At 30.7% G+C, this 14,771-nt stretch overlaps 2 protein-coding genes across 3 annotated transcripts in view; both read left to right on the top strand.

Annotated features, from left to right (window-relative positions):
* yki (Transcriptional coactivator yki) overlaps window positions 1-7,106 on the top strand; it is an 81,746-nt gene extending 74,640 nt beyond the window's left edge. The window contains exons 3-6 of one of the 2 annotated variants that reach the window (XM_088187001.1): window positions 503-667; window positions 3,233-3,393; window positions 3,465-3,752; window positions 3,826-7,106. In XM_088187001.1, coding sequence (XP_088043127.1) covers window positions 503-667; window positions 3,233-3,393; window positions 3,465-3,752; window positions 3,826-3,921 — 710 coding nt within the window. In that variant the 3' untranslated portion in view covers window positions 3,922-7,106. The remainder of the gene's footprint in view (window positions 1-502; window positions 668-3,232; window positions 3,394-3,464; window positions 3,753-3,825) is intronic. The other variant, XM_088187002.1, reaches the window with a different exon arrangement.
* A 2,396-nt stretch (window positions 7,107-9,502) lies between these two features.
* On the top strand, window positions 9,503-14,564 carry LOC148235293 (cytochrome P450 4C1-like). The gene is made up of 9 exons (XM_088187006.1): window positions 9,503-9,718; window positions 11,475-11,590; window positions 11,664-11,754; window positions 11,856-12,038; window positions 13,030-13,421; window positions 13,529-13,597; window positions 13,678-13,843; window positions 13,910-14,089; window positions 14,225-14,564. Exons 1-9 carry the CDS (start codon window positions 9,565-9,567, stop codon window positions 14,386-14,388), a joined length of 1,515 nt encoding a protein of 504 aa, XP_088043132.1. The 5' UTR covers window positions 9,503-9,564; the 3' UTR covers window positions 14,389-14,564.
* The last annotated feature ends 207 nt before the right edge of the window (window positions 14,565-14,771 follow it).

Genomic DNA, 14,771 nt, shown 5'->3' on the forward strand with positions numbered 1-14,771 from the left:
TCGATTGTTCTCCGTGCGTCTATCTATAATACGCGGCCGACTTGTCAAAATATCGCCTCGTGATTTATAGACACGCCGAACTTCCTCCTCGAGACGTTATCGACAATGCCTCTTTTCTTGTCGAGCTGATACCGATCCGCCTTCATTCACGCTTTATCAGCTCGAATTTCGTGCATACTGAGTCCTCCCTCGCTCAATGTTCAGTCTCGTTCATATCGCATCAATTGGTTATCTTTGAGCGTTTGACAGGTGAGCTAATGGAAGCGTCGCTATAGTGGCGCCTGTGAAACGTCTAGTAGTTAAGAGTTTCATTCAAGATTTTCACTTTTATCATTAGAGGTTGACAATGTACGTACTCGACAGACTCGTATTTATCTGGTGACAGTGCGTATTTTTTGTTGTTATACTTGAGCGATATACCTTAGATTAACGTAGTGCTTTTTTATATTGTTTTAAAGTCGATTGATTGTTTCTAATGACAGTTTTGTTTTGTTTTAAACAGCAAGCAAGACTGCCGCTGTAGGCGCGAACCCGACCGCGACGGGCGCCACTAGCGACCCTCTGGGACCTCTTCCAGAGGGATGGGAACAGGCGGCCACCCAGGAGGGTGAGATCTATTTCATCAATCACGCGACCAGGACCACGTCTTGGTTCGACCCGAGAATACGTAAGTCCTTTTTAAATATTTAAGTATTTAAGAGCGGAAAGGTACTATCGCGATTCTCTCACGCGTCGAACGTGCCCGCCGGAACGGCACCGGCCATTCATTGCCATCCCGAGAATTGTCATTGTCCGCCTCCCCTTTGTCATCGAGGCTTACCTGTTGTCGATAAGCGGACAAATCTCCCTCGGGAGACAAACGCCGACGCTGGATTCCCGGAATTTAATGCTTTCTCATCCACCCGCTTCGACGAACGCTTTTGATTGATGTCGGCTCGGTCTTAAGGCTTCGATTTTGACGTACGGAAACTTGTCTGTTGCTGGCGCACGTTCGCTAAACGCCTTCGGTACTAGACTTGAATACGCAACACGCAAATCACGAGTTTGTGATGAAACATTAGTTTAAATAGCTACATAATGCATATGGGACTTATCGCTAAATTGTCACAAATGTGTTATTTTTTCCAGATATTAGCTGTGGTTATTGAATCAGTATTTATCAGCAGTTTTTAAAGATACCAAATGGGCTGTCATTTAATTTTAAAGATACCAAATTTAATTATTCGGTTAATTTATACTACTAACCACACGTATAATAATGCTTGAAGAACACGTTAAGTAATTCCTAATAATTAATATAGGTAAATAAGTAAATAACATAAAATAGTTTTCGAGTAATAAAATATATTATAACTTATATGCGACAAAAATATAAGTTAACATGTTCTTGCATTTGGTCTTCAGTTATCTTAGAGAGGCTTGGCATCATAAATATATGATTTCAAAGTTGAAATTTAACGTATCAACTATTTTTAGAACGCTTGAGAAACTTGCTAATTACATACAAGGCATTGGAGTGTGTATCCTGAATAAAACCAGCTTGAGGAATGCTTAGCATTTGCATATTTAATTATTTTCCTCTTCTTCCATGTCCTACCACCACAATTCCTACTGTGAGCTTGTAAATAGAGATACCTGAATTTGTATAACAATAGATGTAAATATTTTGGATCGAATATTTGCATTATGTACTATAAATATATTTAAACCGTTAGTTATTCGAGTGCTTCTATAAATTGATTAATACAAGATTATCCATAGACTTCAGATTGGTTTCACGTATGGTATATCGAATCGATTTTTGCTCATTTTATAACGGACACGCCCATTTATCTCAAATAAAGCTTGTAAATATTTACGTTTACGGAAACTATTTTTCGCGGCGCCTTTCTCGCTTTCTACCATTTTCCGTAACTTTGCTTGTAAATAGTTTCGGAACGGGCTGCCCCGAGCTCTGGCCCGTCTTGTCGGACATCGGAGATGGTACGAGAATGTCAGCTGAAGATTGTTTGTGCAACGAGGTGGTCGGCGGGCGTTCACCTGTGCGGCCTCACCTGTGACGGCGGCCTTCCACCGACGTCGCAGATTACCGTTAATTATTTCTTCTTCTTTGACTCGCATGTCACACCCGCGACTTAACCTCTCGTTGGATGATATATATAGTATGTCCAGGAAGGAGCTGGCTGGCGGACAAAACGAAAAATTGAATTTTTGCTATGACGTAATGAAATATTAACCCTTTTTCTACGGCTTCGCACGCATTTTTCTCTGAGCTATATCGTATCCTTAAATTATTTTCAACTGCCAGTGAATGTTTTAGATGCTACATAAAATTGATCACGAGAGAAGCATTCATCTTGTTATTGAATCTGCCAAAGTGTTTAAAATCAATGGAAATACATCATTAGTTTTATCATGCAGGGTATAGAAAAATAATATATATGTCACACGAATCACAAATAAATTCTTAAATAATTTACAGTTGTTCAAATTAAAGCTTTCCTTATAATACAATTTTCAACCTTCTACAAGTCTGCAACTTTATGCTGCAGTTTATAAATCTGCGTTGTCGGTATAATTTTTTTTTAATTTACGTATTATTTTCCTTTTCACAACCAATCGCGTTTCATTGTACTGTAGATTCAGGGAATTTATTAACTGGTCCATTATCTATTGAGTAAAAAAAAACGTGCTACAATTGGCATCGTCTATTGAATCGCGAGAATTATTTCATCGACTTTTAAATTGTCACTCGTTTATTAATTCCTAAAAAACATCTTAGTCCTTTCATTTTTGATCATCACATATTTTTAAAGGACAAACAATAGATTGACAAGTAGTGGTATGTTATTTACGCTAAAATTAATTTTGAGTTTTAAATTACATTTCACACTGCACCATCCACGTATCACTATCTTGATTTAGTTCCCATGCTTTGGATTAATTTTCCTTTCAAGCGTCATATTTCATTATGAAATATTATCCGTGTAACATGAAGATGTTACGTTATTATTAGAGAGTCCTGTGAGAAATGCTTTTTTAACATACGGTTAAGTTTATTATGCAAAAGGCATGAATCATACACCGTAGTAGTATTACCAGGGGATCAATAATTGTGGGAATTACTATGAGTAAGCACTCGTGAGGTCATTCTTATTCAGTACGTGTATATACTTTATATTTGTTTTGTAATTACTCGTTTAATAAACGTTGTTTTCTTTTATATTTTCAGCTCAGCATTTGCAGCGGGCACCGGGTGCCAATGTCGTTCTACCCCACGGTTGGCCCACTGCCTCGGCCAGCGTTTTACACGCTTCACAGAAATTACGCTTGCAATCACTTCAGTTTGAACGAGAGAGACTTAAGAAGAGGCAAAATGAAATCAGAAAACACGTACGTATTAAATAATATTCTTATATTAAATATCAATCTATTTTAATTAATGTTATATTTTTCTTATACAGCAAGAACTCATGGAGAATCGTCTAATTGCACCGTACGGCACTTTGGATCTGCCCATCGATCTCTTACCGGGATTATCAGAACACTCGCGCCAAGAATCAGGCGACAGTGGATTAGGAATGGGTGTGTCGCAAACATATTCGATGCCGACCACCCCCGAAGACTTCTTGTCTAATATAGATGATAATATGGACTGTACTAGTGAAAATGGCGGCGTGACTCTTGATGCCAATGATATATCGATAAGTGAAAACATAGATTCTACAGACGATATTATGCCATCGTTACAAGTAAGCGTATAATATTGCTTTTACATGTATGTATATGCTATTATATATTGACCGTTTCGTTTTTCATTTTCAGCTTGGTGAAGAGTTCTGTACGGACATTTTAGACGATGTGCAATCGTTAATAAACCCAATAACCACTAGGTCAGACAACGTCTTGACATGGCTCTAGGAAACTCGTTCGTTTAGAGATTGCCATGCAATACACGCGATTTTTTAAAACTTTTTCAATATGCAACGCAACGTACTGAAGAAAATGAACTGAATGGTTCTTGTGGCTGTTAAGTGACGTCGCAACTACCAGAAATTAAATAATATTTTATTAAAACTTGATGTGATCATTTTATTAAATAATTGTGGTGCTGAATGTATAGATTTCAACTATATTATATATGAGAGGCAGCGTGTTATGAATGATCCGGCAACTATTTTCAATCGTTGGATTGCCACTAGACTTTGGGTGCCTTAAACTAGTGCCTGATGAAATTAAGATACTGTATATATTTTTGTCAAACTAAAAAGTGCCGAAATTTAATCATGAAGTTGGTATAGTGATGAGTGCTAAAAATAAATGTCTGTATGAATATCGATCATGTTATGACATATTGGGATAATACCAATTGAATGACCGTTACATTAACACTAAGTCACATTTATGTTCGGGAGATTGAAAATACAAATTATTATCAAATGCAAAATTACATAGAAAGTATTCTGTTGCGTCATTTTTTTTTAAACATTATCGCACTGTAATTATTGAAACTAAATAATCAGAAAATTAGTTTTGGATATTACACAAGTTTATATATTAAAGATGTAATGTTTATAAAAAGAAGAAGATAACATTATTTTGTGGTAAAACTGATGTTTCAATCCAAAACTTAAATTCTGAGGATTGAGTTGTGACTGTTTGCAAATGTTCATGTTATTGAGAATGGCAAAACTTTTATTATTATTTTTTTCATTCATTTTCTCATGAACTTGTTCAAGTTGCCGATAGTGAGGGGATGTTCGTTGGTCTCTATAGATGCGGAGTGACTTTTTGGTGTAATATATGAAGTGTTGAATATATTTTAAATCAATAATGTGTTTTATACATTAATTTTTACTTAGGATGCCTTAATTTTCTTCCAATTAACCTTGATTAGGATAAGTTGATGTTTAGTTTATTATCGTTTAGTGTACTATGGTTCAATCAATTGCTCATAGGATTATAAGACCACATTAATACACATCCAAGTAAAATATACATATCAATACATACAAATAAATATATATAATATATATATGTTTAAATCAGATCTTGTCAACATTATTAATATTGAGAACAAATTATACATTAACTACATAAAAATTAAAGCGTATAAATGAAAAGAAAACACCAATATACATATGTTATAGATAGTTTGTATAGCATGTATTAAATAAATTTTGAGATTTTGTGCCTTATTTTACTTAATACGTATAAATTGTTATATATACACATATTATTTTGATAATTACACATATTTTTAAATATACATATCTCATGTAAATACGAAAACTCATTTTTGAGACCCTTTTTGCCTTAAAAAATGTTAGCAATGTATTAACCGTCCAGTCGAAATTAATATATCTTATGTAATATGAAAATGATATTTTAATATACAAGTCTTGTTCAAATTGCTTTGGAATAATGTATATGAAGCAATATTTTTTAAATGTCAATTAAGTATTATTATATTATATATACATATTATATTATATATTGTTTCTATATTATTATTATTATTATTATTATATGAAATATGTTTAGTATCAATATTGTAATGATATTGACAGAAATTAATTAGATTTTCCTTTTGTATTGAATTGTGTATAAATACAAACATTCTCCATTTTAGGGTCGTTATTTTTTTGGATGAATAATCACCGTTATAGTTTTTGTATTTTAAAATGGATCACATGTAAAATGGAGTATGCTTGTATAGTGTATGTGCCTTATTTTGTAAGTTTTTTAAGTATTACTTTTATAGAAAAATATATGACATATTATATACTCACCATTCATTGCCTTGTTAAGCAGCTAAATACGTTTTATCTGAAAAATTGGTGCCTTATTTATATTATTTTTTGTAATTGTATGTATATGGATATTTATGACATGTTTATCTCGATCTTGATCGTGCACTCGATACTCTGCGAAGAGTATATGTTGTGTTGCACCCGCTATTTAAAATCTGAGATTAAAGCTTTGCGTTTCCAAATGCACATTTGGAAGTGGCACAAGTTCTTGTTCCGTTGCATAAAACTTTCAATTGACGATATTATAACACAAGGTTGATATATGTAAACTAGTCTGTCTGCACTGAATTTAATTTTTAATTTTTGTGTCTTGATTCTTCAATATTGACGATACTTAAATATTGGCTTTGTTTAAACATGTTAAAATGTTGTTGGTTTTAATTAGACACGTTCTGCTTGGCGTTACTGTGATATATTATAAATCAATCGATTCGAGTCGAATGTTACAATGCATACAGTTTAATTTGGCTCTGATTTGTTTTTGACTATATTAAATGTCAGATTTTTTTATTTAACGAACGTTGTCTTGAGATTTTTCATGCAAGTGCATTTCGATTTTGTATTTGTTGGTTATTCGAGATTGAATAACGCAAGTTACATCTTATATTTTATATTTTATTCAATCGACTTCATTTTATTATATTATATATCAATATATTTTTTATTAATTTTACATTGTTAATGCGCGGATTCGAGTTTTCATTGTCAATTCTGCTATCGAACGCAAGAAAATTATTATACGATATATGTTGTTGGTGTTGAGTTGAATCTTAGTATGCTTTTACCAGACTGAACGCTTTAGTCGACCAGACGAATCGATTCTGAACGCATTTTTAAAGTTTGCAACAGATTTATATGCATGAGATTAATTATATTTTATATATACGTTAATGAGATTTATCAATATTAGATACGCTTTTACAGACTGAATCTAAGAAACGATTTTGCTGTCTGGAAGAGGATTATGATTATGTTTAATAATTAAATCGCATAGTTTTAATTTTTTAATTTCACTATTTATATTTTATGTAATCGTACGGTGGAAAACTTTGATATTAAGAAGTAACTTGTACATTATGATTTACATTGGAAGAAACAAGATTATTTATATGGAATATGCACATATTATTTTAAAGAATCGGAATTTATTTACAAGTGACAGCAATCTACATTATATAGAAAAATATAATTTTAAGTTTGAGTCAGTGTTGTTACAATAGTATGACAAACTGACCTGTAAATATTCAAACGTGTCTATGATTATGAATTGTAATAAAATGAAAGAACTTTTAATATTGTATTATTTTGTTACACTGACTTGGTCCTTCCTATCCATGTGATAATCTGTCTTGATCCTTGTAATAAAAATATCTTAAACAAACTTGTTTTTCATGCTCTATAGAAGCAGAAAATTAAAAATACTGTGTTGAAATTGTTCCATTATTTTAAAATTAATTAAAAAAAAGCCACTTTTTTAAATAAATAAGTAGATAAATACAAAATATTGTAGAGATTGACAATTACTCTGAAGAGAAAAATATTATAGATTGCTGGAATTAAAGAAGCGGTTGACATAAATTATTATATACAGAAAGATAGAAGCGAAAATCATATATGTGAGCGAACAAATTACTATTGTTATTATTGTCAGGGTCTTGACAATACATAGAATCATCACAATTGTTCTACTCAATTGATTCAGTAGCATAAGGTGACCAGATTCCAAAGCTTCAATCTGGGACGCAATATTTTCAATACACGTTATGTTAAAGACGAAGAAGAATCATTTAATTTATCCAAATAAGTTGTAATAATCAAATGCTTATGACATAGTCTCGCAAATATGCAAATCAGCTTAGATCAGTGGTCGCCAAACACAGGAGAGCGCCATTACTAATAATATTTTACGAATTTTTAATTTATTGTATTGACTAAGATCAAATTCAAAAAGAAATGCCACGTACAGCCGTCAACTCATCAAGAGCAAATTGTATTAAAATCTTCTACTGGCGGAGACTTGAATGACAAAAAACAATATTATTGTTTTACCAGTTACTCTCTGATCAAAAAATGGACATTCGTCAATAAAGACCACAGATTATTTATAGTCGTTAAACCCCATTATGATCAACCGTATAAGAACCACCGTTCCATCAACCTAAAATGGTGAAGATCCTCTATTGTACAATCAATATGAAAACATTCTCACAAGTTTTTAAGTAAGTTAGGCTTGGGAGCCGAGTGTGTAATTGGTTAGCTAAATGAGACGCTGCAGGAATTTATATTGTGAAAAAGTAAATTAAAAAAAGTAAGTTAAAATATTGACACCCCAGAGAAAGCGATCGTTTAACCAGGGTGTCCAAAGAACAACAGCAATTAATTAAACCTCTATAAGCTGTGGTAATGGATTTAAAAGTTAGTGGTAATTGTGCAATCCTGGGTGTTGTTTATGATTTATATTTTCATTGTTGCGCTCTCGTTGTTTAAAGCCACTTATTATCATTCGCGTAAGGTCTACATTAATCATGGACGACAACGCTATTTCCGTCTTAAAGATCTCTAATACATTGTTAAATGCTTTAATTGTTGTTAATCTAATCTCTAAATTAACCATTGAGACACCTACACTAATTTAGACATAAATTCATTAGAAACATTAATTGCAATATTTTCAATAAATAAAACTTGCAGTTATTACTTGTGATTTTATTTTCAATAAAATATGTATTTAATTTCAAAATAAAAACTGTTTAGTACTTGTGAATTAGGTTTTTTTTTGTATTATGGTTGTATATATCATACATTTTTTAATTTTAATCTATAGTGTATTTTTATAATGGCGTGTACTACAATTATTGTGTTTTGAAATATTCGACAGCAAGCATAAATATAAATAATAATCTAATATTAAAAATGATAGTATTCGAAAATTAGTTTAATCTTTAAATGCTCGTTTCAAGGATAGCTAGATTTGAAGATTTATCCAAATATGTGTAGTAAACATTTTTTTCTACATGATTAAGATTAGAGGACTGCGACATTCGTTAACAATTAAGAGAAATAAAACAATATAGTGTAAAGGATGGGACCACACAAAGGCTTTCGTTACGACTAGAAAAAAGGGCCACATATGTAAATAGCACCCAAGGATTCTCCGGTACATTGACAGAATATTTCTGTGTTGCGAAACGCTCACGGGAAACAATATATCACTGGAAAACAAAAAGCACAGTAAGGCAGTATTACCATTGCACCATTCGACTTCGGAGATGTCTATCAAGTAAATATCATTTTCTATATACATATTTCGTTGTTCTAAGAAGCGAATGCAAAAATTGAGGAATGTCTCTAATGAAGAAAGGGCAGACACTAACAGGCTAAATGTTAATAATAATAAGACTGAAGTTAATAATAATAACTGATAAGCAAATAATTGTATTTATGGGTGGATCGTTACACCTGGTACCCAAAATTAATACAGCTTAAATAGTAGGTAGTTAAAAATAATGTGAACTATATATTATATTTGACTGTAAAAGGGTAATAATACTGGATATTTGGCACGTGTACCAATGGTTCTTTGTCTGGTATTTGAAGCATTCATTCGATACTATTATAATTATCTCGCACTAGAACGCCGTTTTACGTCGTGATGAATTATTGAATTGTCCATATCATTAATTAGACTTTAGTAGTCAGTTCACGCTTAATCGCCGTCAGTGTAACACACATATATCAGACTGATAAGAAAATGATATTTATATTTTTGTGTGTTTTCACGGTCATATTGATTGGTTGTCATTTTTCGATACAAGGAACCAGAAAGGCAAAATTGATTAATAAAATACCAGGGCCCGCCCCTTTGCCAATTGTTGGAAATGCATTTGATTTCATCTGCAATCCAGGTTAGTTTATTAATACCATTTAATAATATTTTAAACTTAACCATGACATAATAATTTAGTAAACTGCAGTTTGAAGTCACTAAAAAATATTAAAATTAAAAAATAAGATTTTTTTTTAGTTTAGATAAAAAAAATATTTCATTGGAAAACTGTCATTGATTATTTTAAGTAACATGATAAAGTAAATTTATTTGGGCAACCATTAAAAATCATCGCTAGTCCTCCTTAGATTTTTTGCACAATTTAGATGTCATTAGTTGCAAAAGCAGTCATATTTGCTCAATCAGTATTTTATAATTCGCAGTATAACAACATTCCATTTTAATAACATGATTTTTATTATTTTATTTTTATTTAAGTAAAAATTTGGATATATTTCATATCTGTATAATTACATTAAATTATATATAACTGGTTTTCAGCGAAATTTTATGGTGTCAATCTATCGAATAATCTAATATTTCTGTTATATACGTGTGTGAGATATACCAAGTAATATTAAAGAAAAATAACAAATGGTTAAGGCGCTGTCTTATGTAATATTATATATAATGGAATTTACCTTTTTAACTATCGCTCAAATTAGTGCATTAATTTCTTAAAATCATAGGTTATATTTATATTTTATAAGCTAAAATAACACGTTAAATTGATATAATAATATCGAAAAATTAAAGTCTAATCGATAAATAGCTTTGATTTATTTGAACTGACCGCAGCAAGCGGTGACCTCACAGTCGCCTCTACCGCAAAACACTCAATCATGGTCATTGCGACCAATGAACCTCACCGATGCTGTATCACCGACGGTCTTGAAACACTGGCATTTATCATGATCAGCTTCTGATCGAAAAATATATTGTGTTAATTGATTATAAAAAAATAAATAAAAATATTAAATTAGAAAAAAAAAATATAAAATAAAGAACTATTTGTCTTAATTTACTAGTATGATAGACCAGTGGTTAAGTGAATCATAAATTCATTAATCATTTCCAAAAATGAATTCAGTGACTAATTTTTTAAATATTATATATATATTTGGAAAAAACAACTCTTCTCATCTTCCAGGTTCAAAATTTATCGAAGAGGTTTTGCGTTTTTTTAATTAATCTTTCGGTAACTTCAGATTTATTGATAAACCTATTGAAACGACACGAAATAATTGTAATCTCTAGGAGCAAGCTACGACTGAAGATCGATGTAATCACTGTCCTGACGTACCGTATGGTATAAAATGCCATATGATAATACTTCCCATAGCATAGTTAATTATAATGTGTTGAAACAGACGTCATTTTGTCTTAAAATATTTATGCAGCGTTCGTTTGCTGCCTAAAACTATGGATATCTTCCGAATAAGCCCATATATAACAATGTATATAAATCTGGGCAACTAATTATCTTCCAATTCCAACACAGTAGAAATTTGTTCGTCACTATATTCGATTGAAAATTGGTATTACTTAGTATGAAGCATAGCAGTTCAATATAATAGTATTAAAGCACATTAGTATTTATTATAAATAACATTAGTAACGAATTATCAAATCAATAACTAGTTTTGCACCTTAAGCTAGTAAAAAAATCTTGTTTTTCGTCTCCGCTAAACTCTAACCTTGACTGTTGAAGACTTTCTGTTCGCAAACAAAGAAACATACTAATATATAATTTTTTTGTGTATTATATTAAAATAGCAGATGACCATTCATGATTTATTTTTTATAAATATACAAATATCATTATATTTTTACAGCCGAATTATTTTATAAAGCGCGATGGATGGCCAACAATTTCAGATCACATAACATATACAAGACTTGGACTATATCAGAGCCGGTTATCAATCTCTATGACCCCGACGACTTCGAAGTAATATTGTCAATAAAATTGCGATTAATAGTTCATATTAAAAAAAACAGTAATTTGACAATGTGAATTTTAGGTTGTGCTGTCGAGTTTTAAACACATCACTAAAAGCAAACTGTACAACTTTTTACATCCGTGGTTGAATCAAGGACTTCTAACGAGCACAGGTGAATTAATTTGCAATAAAATATTTTATCATCACATGCACATGCTTAATTAAGTCCGTATTATAAATTTAAATTACGTCAACATCTTCTTAATATTTCAGGTGATAAATGGCATGCAAGACGTAAAATTTTAACACCAACTTTTCACTTCAACATCTTGCGACAATTCTGTGGAACGTTTAAAAATGAAAGTGAAAAATTTGTTCAGCAATTGAAACCTGTGGTTGATAAAGAAATTGATATAATGCCATTTGTTGTCAATTTTACTCTTCATACGTTATGTGGTAAGTATGTTGATGATTGTTTGATAAGAATACATAATTCACAAGTGCAGTTGATATCTCTGAAATGTTTATAAAATACTCATAAAAATATATAAATATTTTTATAAGTATTTTCTAAATTATTTTTTGTACCAGTTTGAAATTTGCCAGTAAAAGTTGTGCAGTAATGAATAAATATATATATACGTTTTTATTACCTATGTAGTACTGCGTCATGTAGTTTCCATGTCGTATTGAACTTTTGAAATTCAAGTGACTGCTTTAGTGTTTCATCTTTACCAAGGATCGTCTCGTTCAATTCAGCTTGGCTCTGCTTGGTACGAGTGTGTTAATTCTAAGAAGTACGTTCCTGACTGAAATGTGTGAAAGCTGAATTAATGCAGCAGTGTTCTTCTTTATATACCCCTGGAAATGGTATACCACTGTTCTTGTTTATATACCACTGGAAATGGTATATAAACAAGAACAGGATAGAAGGAACGTTGATAAATTATCTAAATCGATTTTAATAGTGATTAAAAATATCTTAATACTTGCTTAGGTGGCAATAATAAAAATGGAATAAGGCTATCAGTCATTTTATGGTTAAGGCTATCAGTTAATTTTAGTGTTGTTTTACTTTTTAAATGTATAAGATTAAAAAATAAAAATAGTTTTATATGTCATTGATAAGATATGTTTAAGTTTCTAGTATGTGGTTGGTATTCTTTCGATTCTATAACTACACTTTTCAATGCTATTATCTATTTTCGATATATTTACAGCAATATTAATATAAAATATAAGCATTAACGTTTTTATGAACGTCTAAAACAGTTAGTTTTGTTTCATGAAATATAAAAAAGCAATATGTGAGGCGTTATAATATTTTTTAAATATGATAATTTAATATTACACAATAATAAGCAATAAAATTGTTAAAAGTAAATATATTGAAAAATAGACATGAGTCTAAATTTTAACTATGATATATTTTCCTTCGATTTTTCAGAAACAGCAATGGGTATCAGCCTTGATTCGATACAAAATAATCAAAGTTCTTCCTATCAAAAGGCTGTGAAAGACATGTCTAAATATTTCATACATCGCCTTGTTCGATTTTGGGTGCATTCGCCCTTACTTTTTGCAATGTCAGCAATTGGAAAAATGCAAGAAAATACATTGTCGATTTTGCATAAATTTACAAATCAGGTCATTGATGAAAGGCGATCGATGAGAGTTTTGACTGAAGGCAATTTCGTTGTGGAAGACTTGGACGACGAAGAAAATATAAAGAAGCTTAAGAAGAGACTGGCGATGTTGGACTTGTTGCTTTCTGCTGAAGCTGACGGAAGAATAGATACAACTGGAATCAGAGAAGAGGTCGATACGTTCATGTTTGAGGTTAGCATTACATTTGTTAATAATAATAATTTTAGTGATCAATTAAGAACGTCAGAAAATATGAATATGTGTAGAGAGTTATTGAAAATATGTATGATTATCATCAGGGTCATGACACAACAACTATGGCAATCACATTCTGCTTGATGGAACTGGCTAACAATCGACATATTCAGGTGATTATTATCATATTATATATAAATTATATAAATTTAAAATAAATGTATTTTGTAATAAATATGTAATTGAAACATAGGATAAAGTTGTTGAAGAATTAAAAGAAATATACAGAGACGATGGAGAAATGACAATGGAGAAATTGAACAAGATGGATTACTTAGAGAGGTGTATTAAAGAAAGCTTAAGATTATATCCAAGTGTCACAATGTTAGGAAGATATATCGGCGAAGAGATGCAATTGAGTAAGTTGTTTTATGGTTACATTAATGCATTGGTTATGTAACTTATAATATGGGATTATATTGTAGAACACTTTTTAATTCCACCTGATACGACTTGCCATCTCCACATATATGATTTGCATAGAAGGGCCGATATTTATCCGGATCCTTTGAAATTCGATCCTGAAAGATTTACGAAAGAAAATTCTTTAAATCGACATCCATTTGCATATGTACCATTTAGTGCAGGTCCCAGAAATTGCATAGGTATAATAATTTATTTATTAAGCATTTTACTAGTTCACATACATTTCACAAGTCTACATACTATTTAAGTCTGGTGTTTTTACAACGTTAAATAGTAGCAAATTCAAAAATAACAATATGTATATAAATTTCTAGGACAAAAATTTGCAATGCTGGAATTAAAAGCTGTTATATCTTCAATAGTTTTCAACTACAAACTGAAGGCTGTCACGAAACCAGAAGATATAATTTTAACTGCAGACATCATTTTAAAGAGCAAAGATCCAATAAAAATACAATTCGAACACAGACTCTTATAAAATTATTATGAAAGTAAGGTATTTTACTTTAAAACTTTATTAATTTTATTTTTTATGTTAACTGGTTTATCATAAATATTTTTTTTTAATAAATTAACACTCGTGTATATGTTTGTATAATTTAAAATATATTTGTTGTTATTCCAAAGATTAATAAAAATATATATTTGATTTTATTATTATGTATATTTAGATACATATTATACATATATGATTTTAGTTAATATATATTAAAATAAAATGAATATGTAGTAAAGTACTTCATTTTGTATGCAAAATAATTATGTTTAAAATAGTATTACCTTTTTTTTAAAAAAAAAACTTATGTACTAATTACTAAACTAATAAACCACTTTAAAACTGTAAGTCTATTGTATAAAAAG

Source organism: Plectrocnemia conspersa, unplaced genomic scaffold, assembly GCF_051122295.1.
Source record: "Plectrocnemia conspersa isolate PC_06_02 unplaced genomic scaffold, ASM5112229v1 ptg000005l, whole genome shotgun sequence".
Lineage (NCBI taxonomy): Eukaryota > Metazoa > Arthropoda > Insecta > Trichoptera > Polycentropodidae > Plectrocnemia > Plectrocnemia conspersa.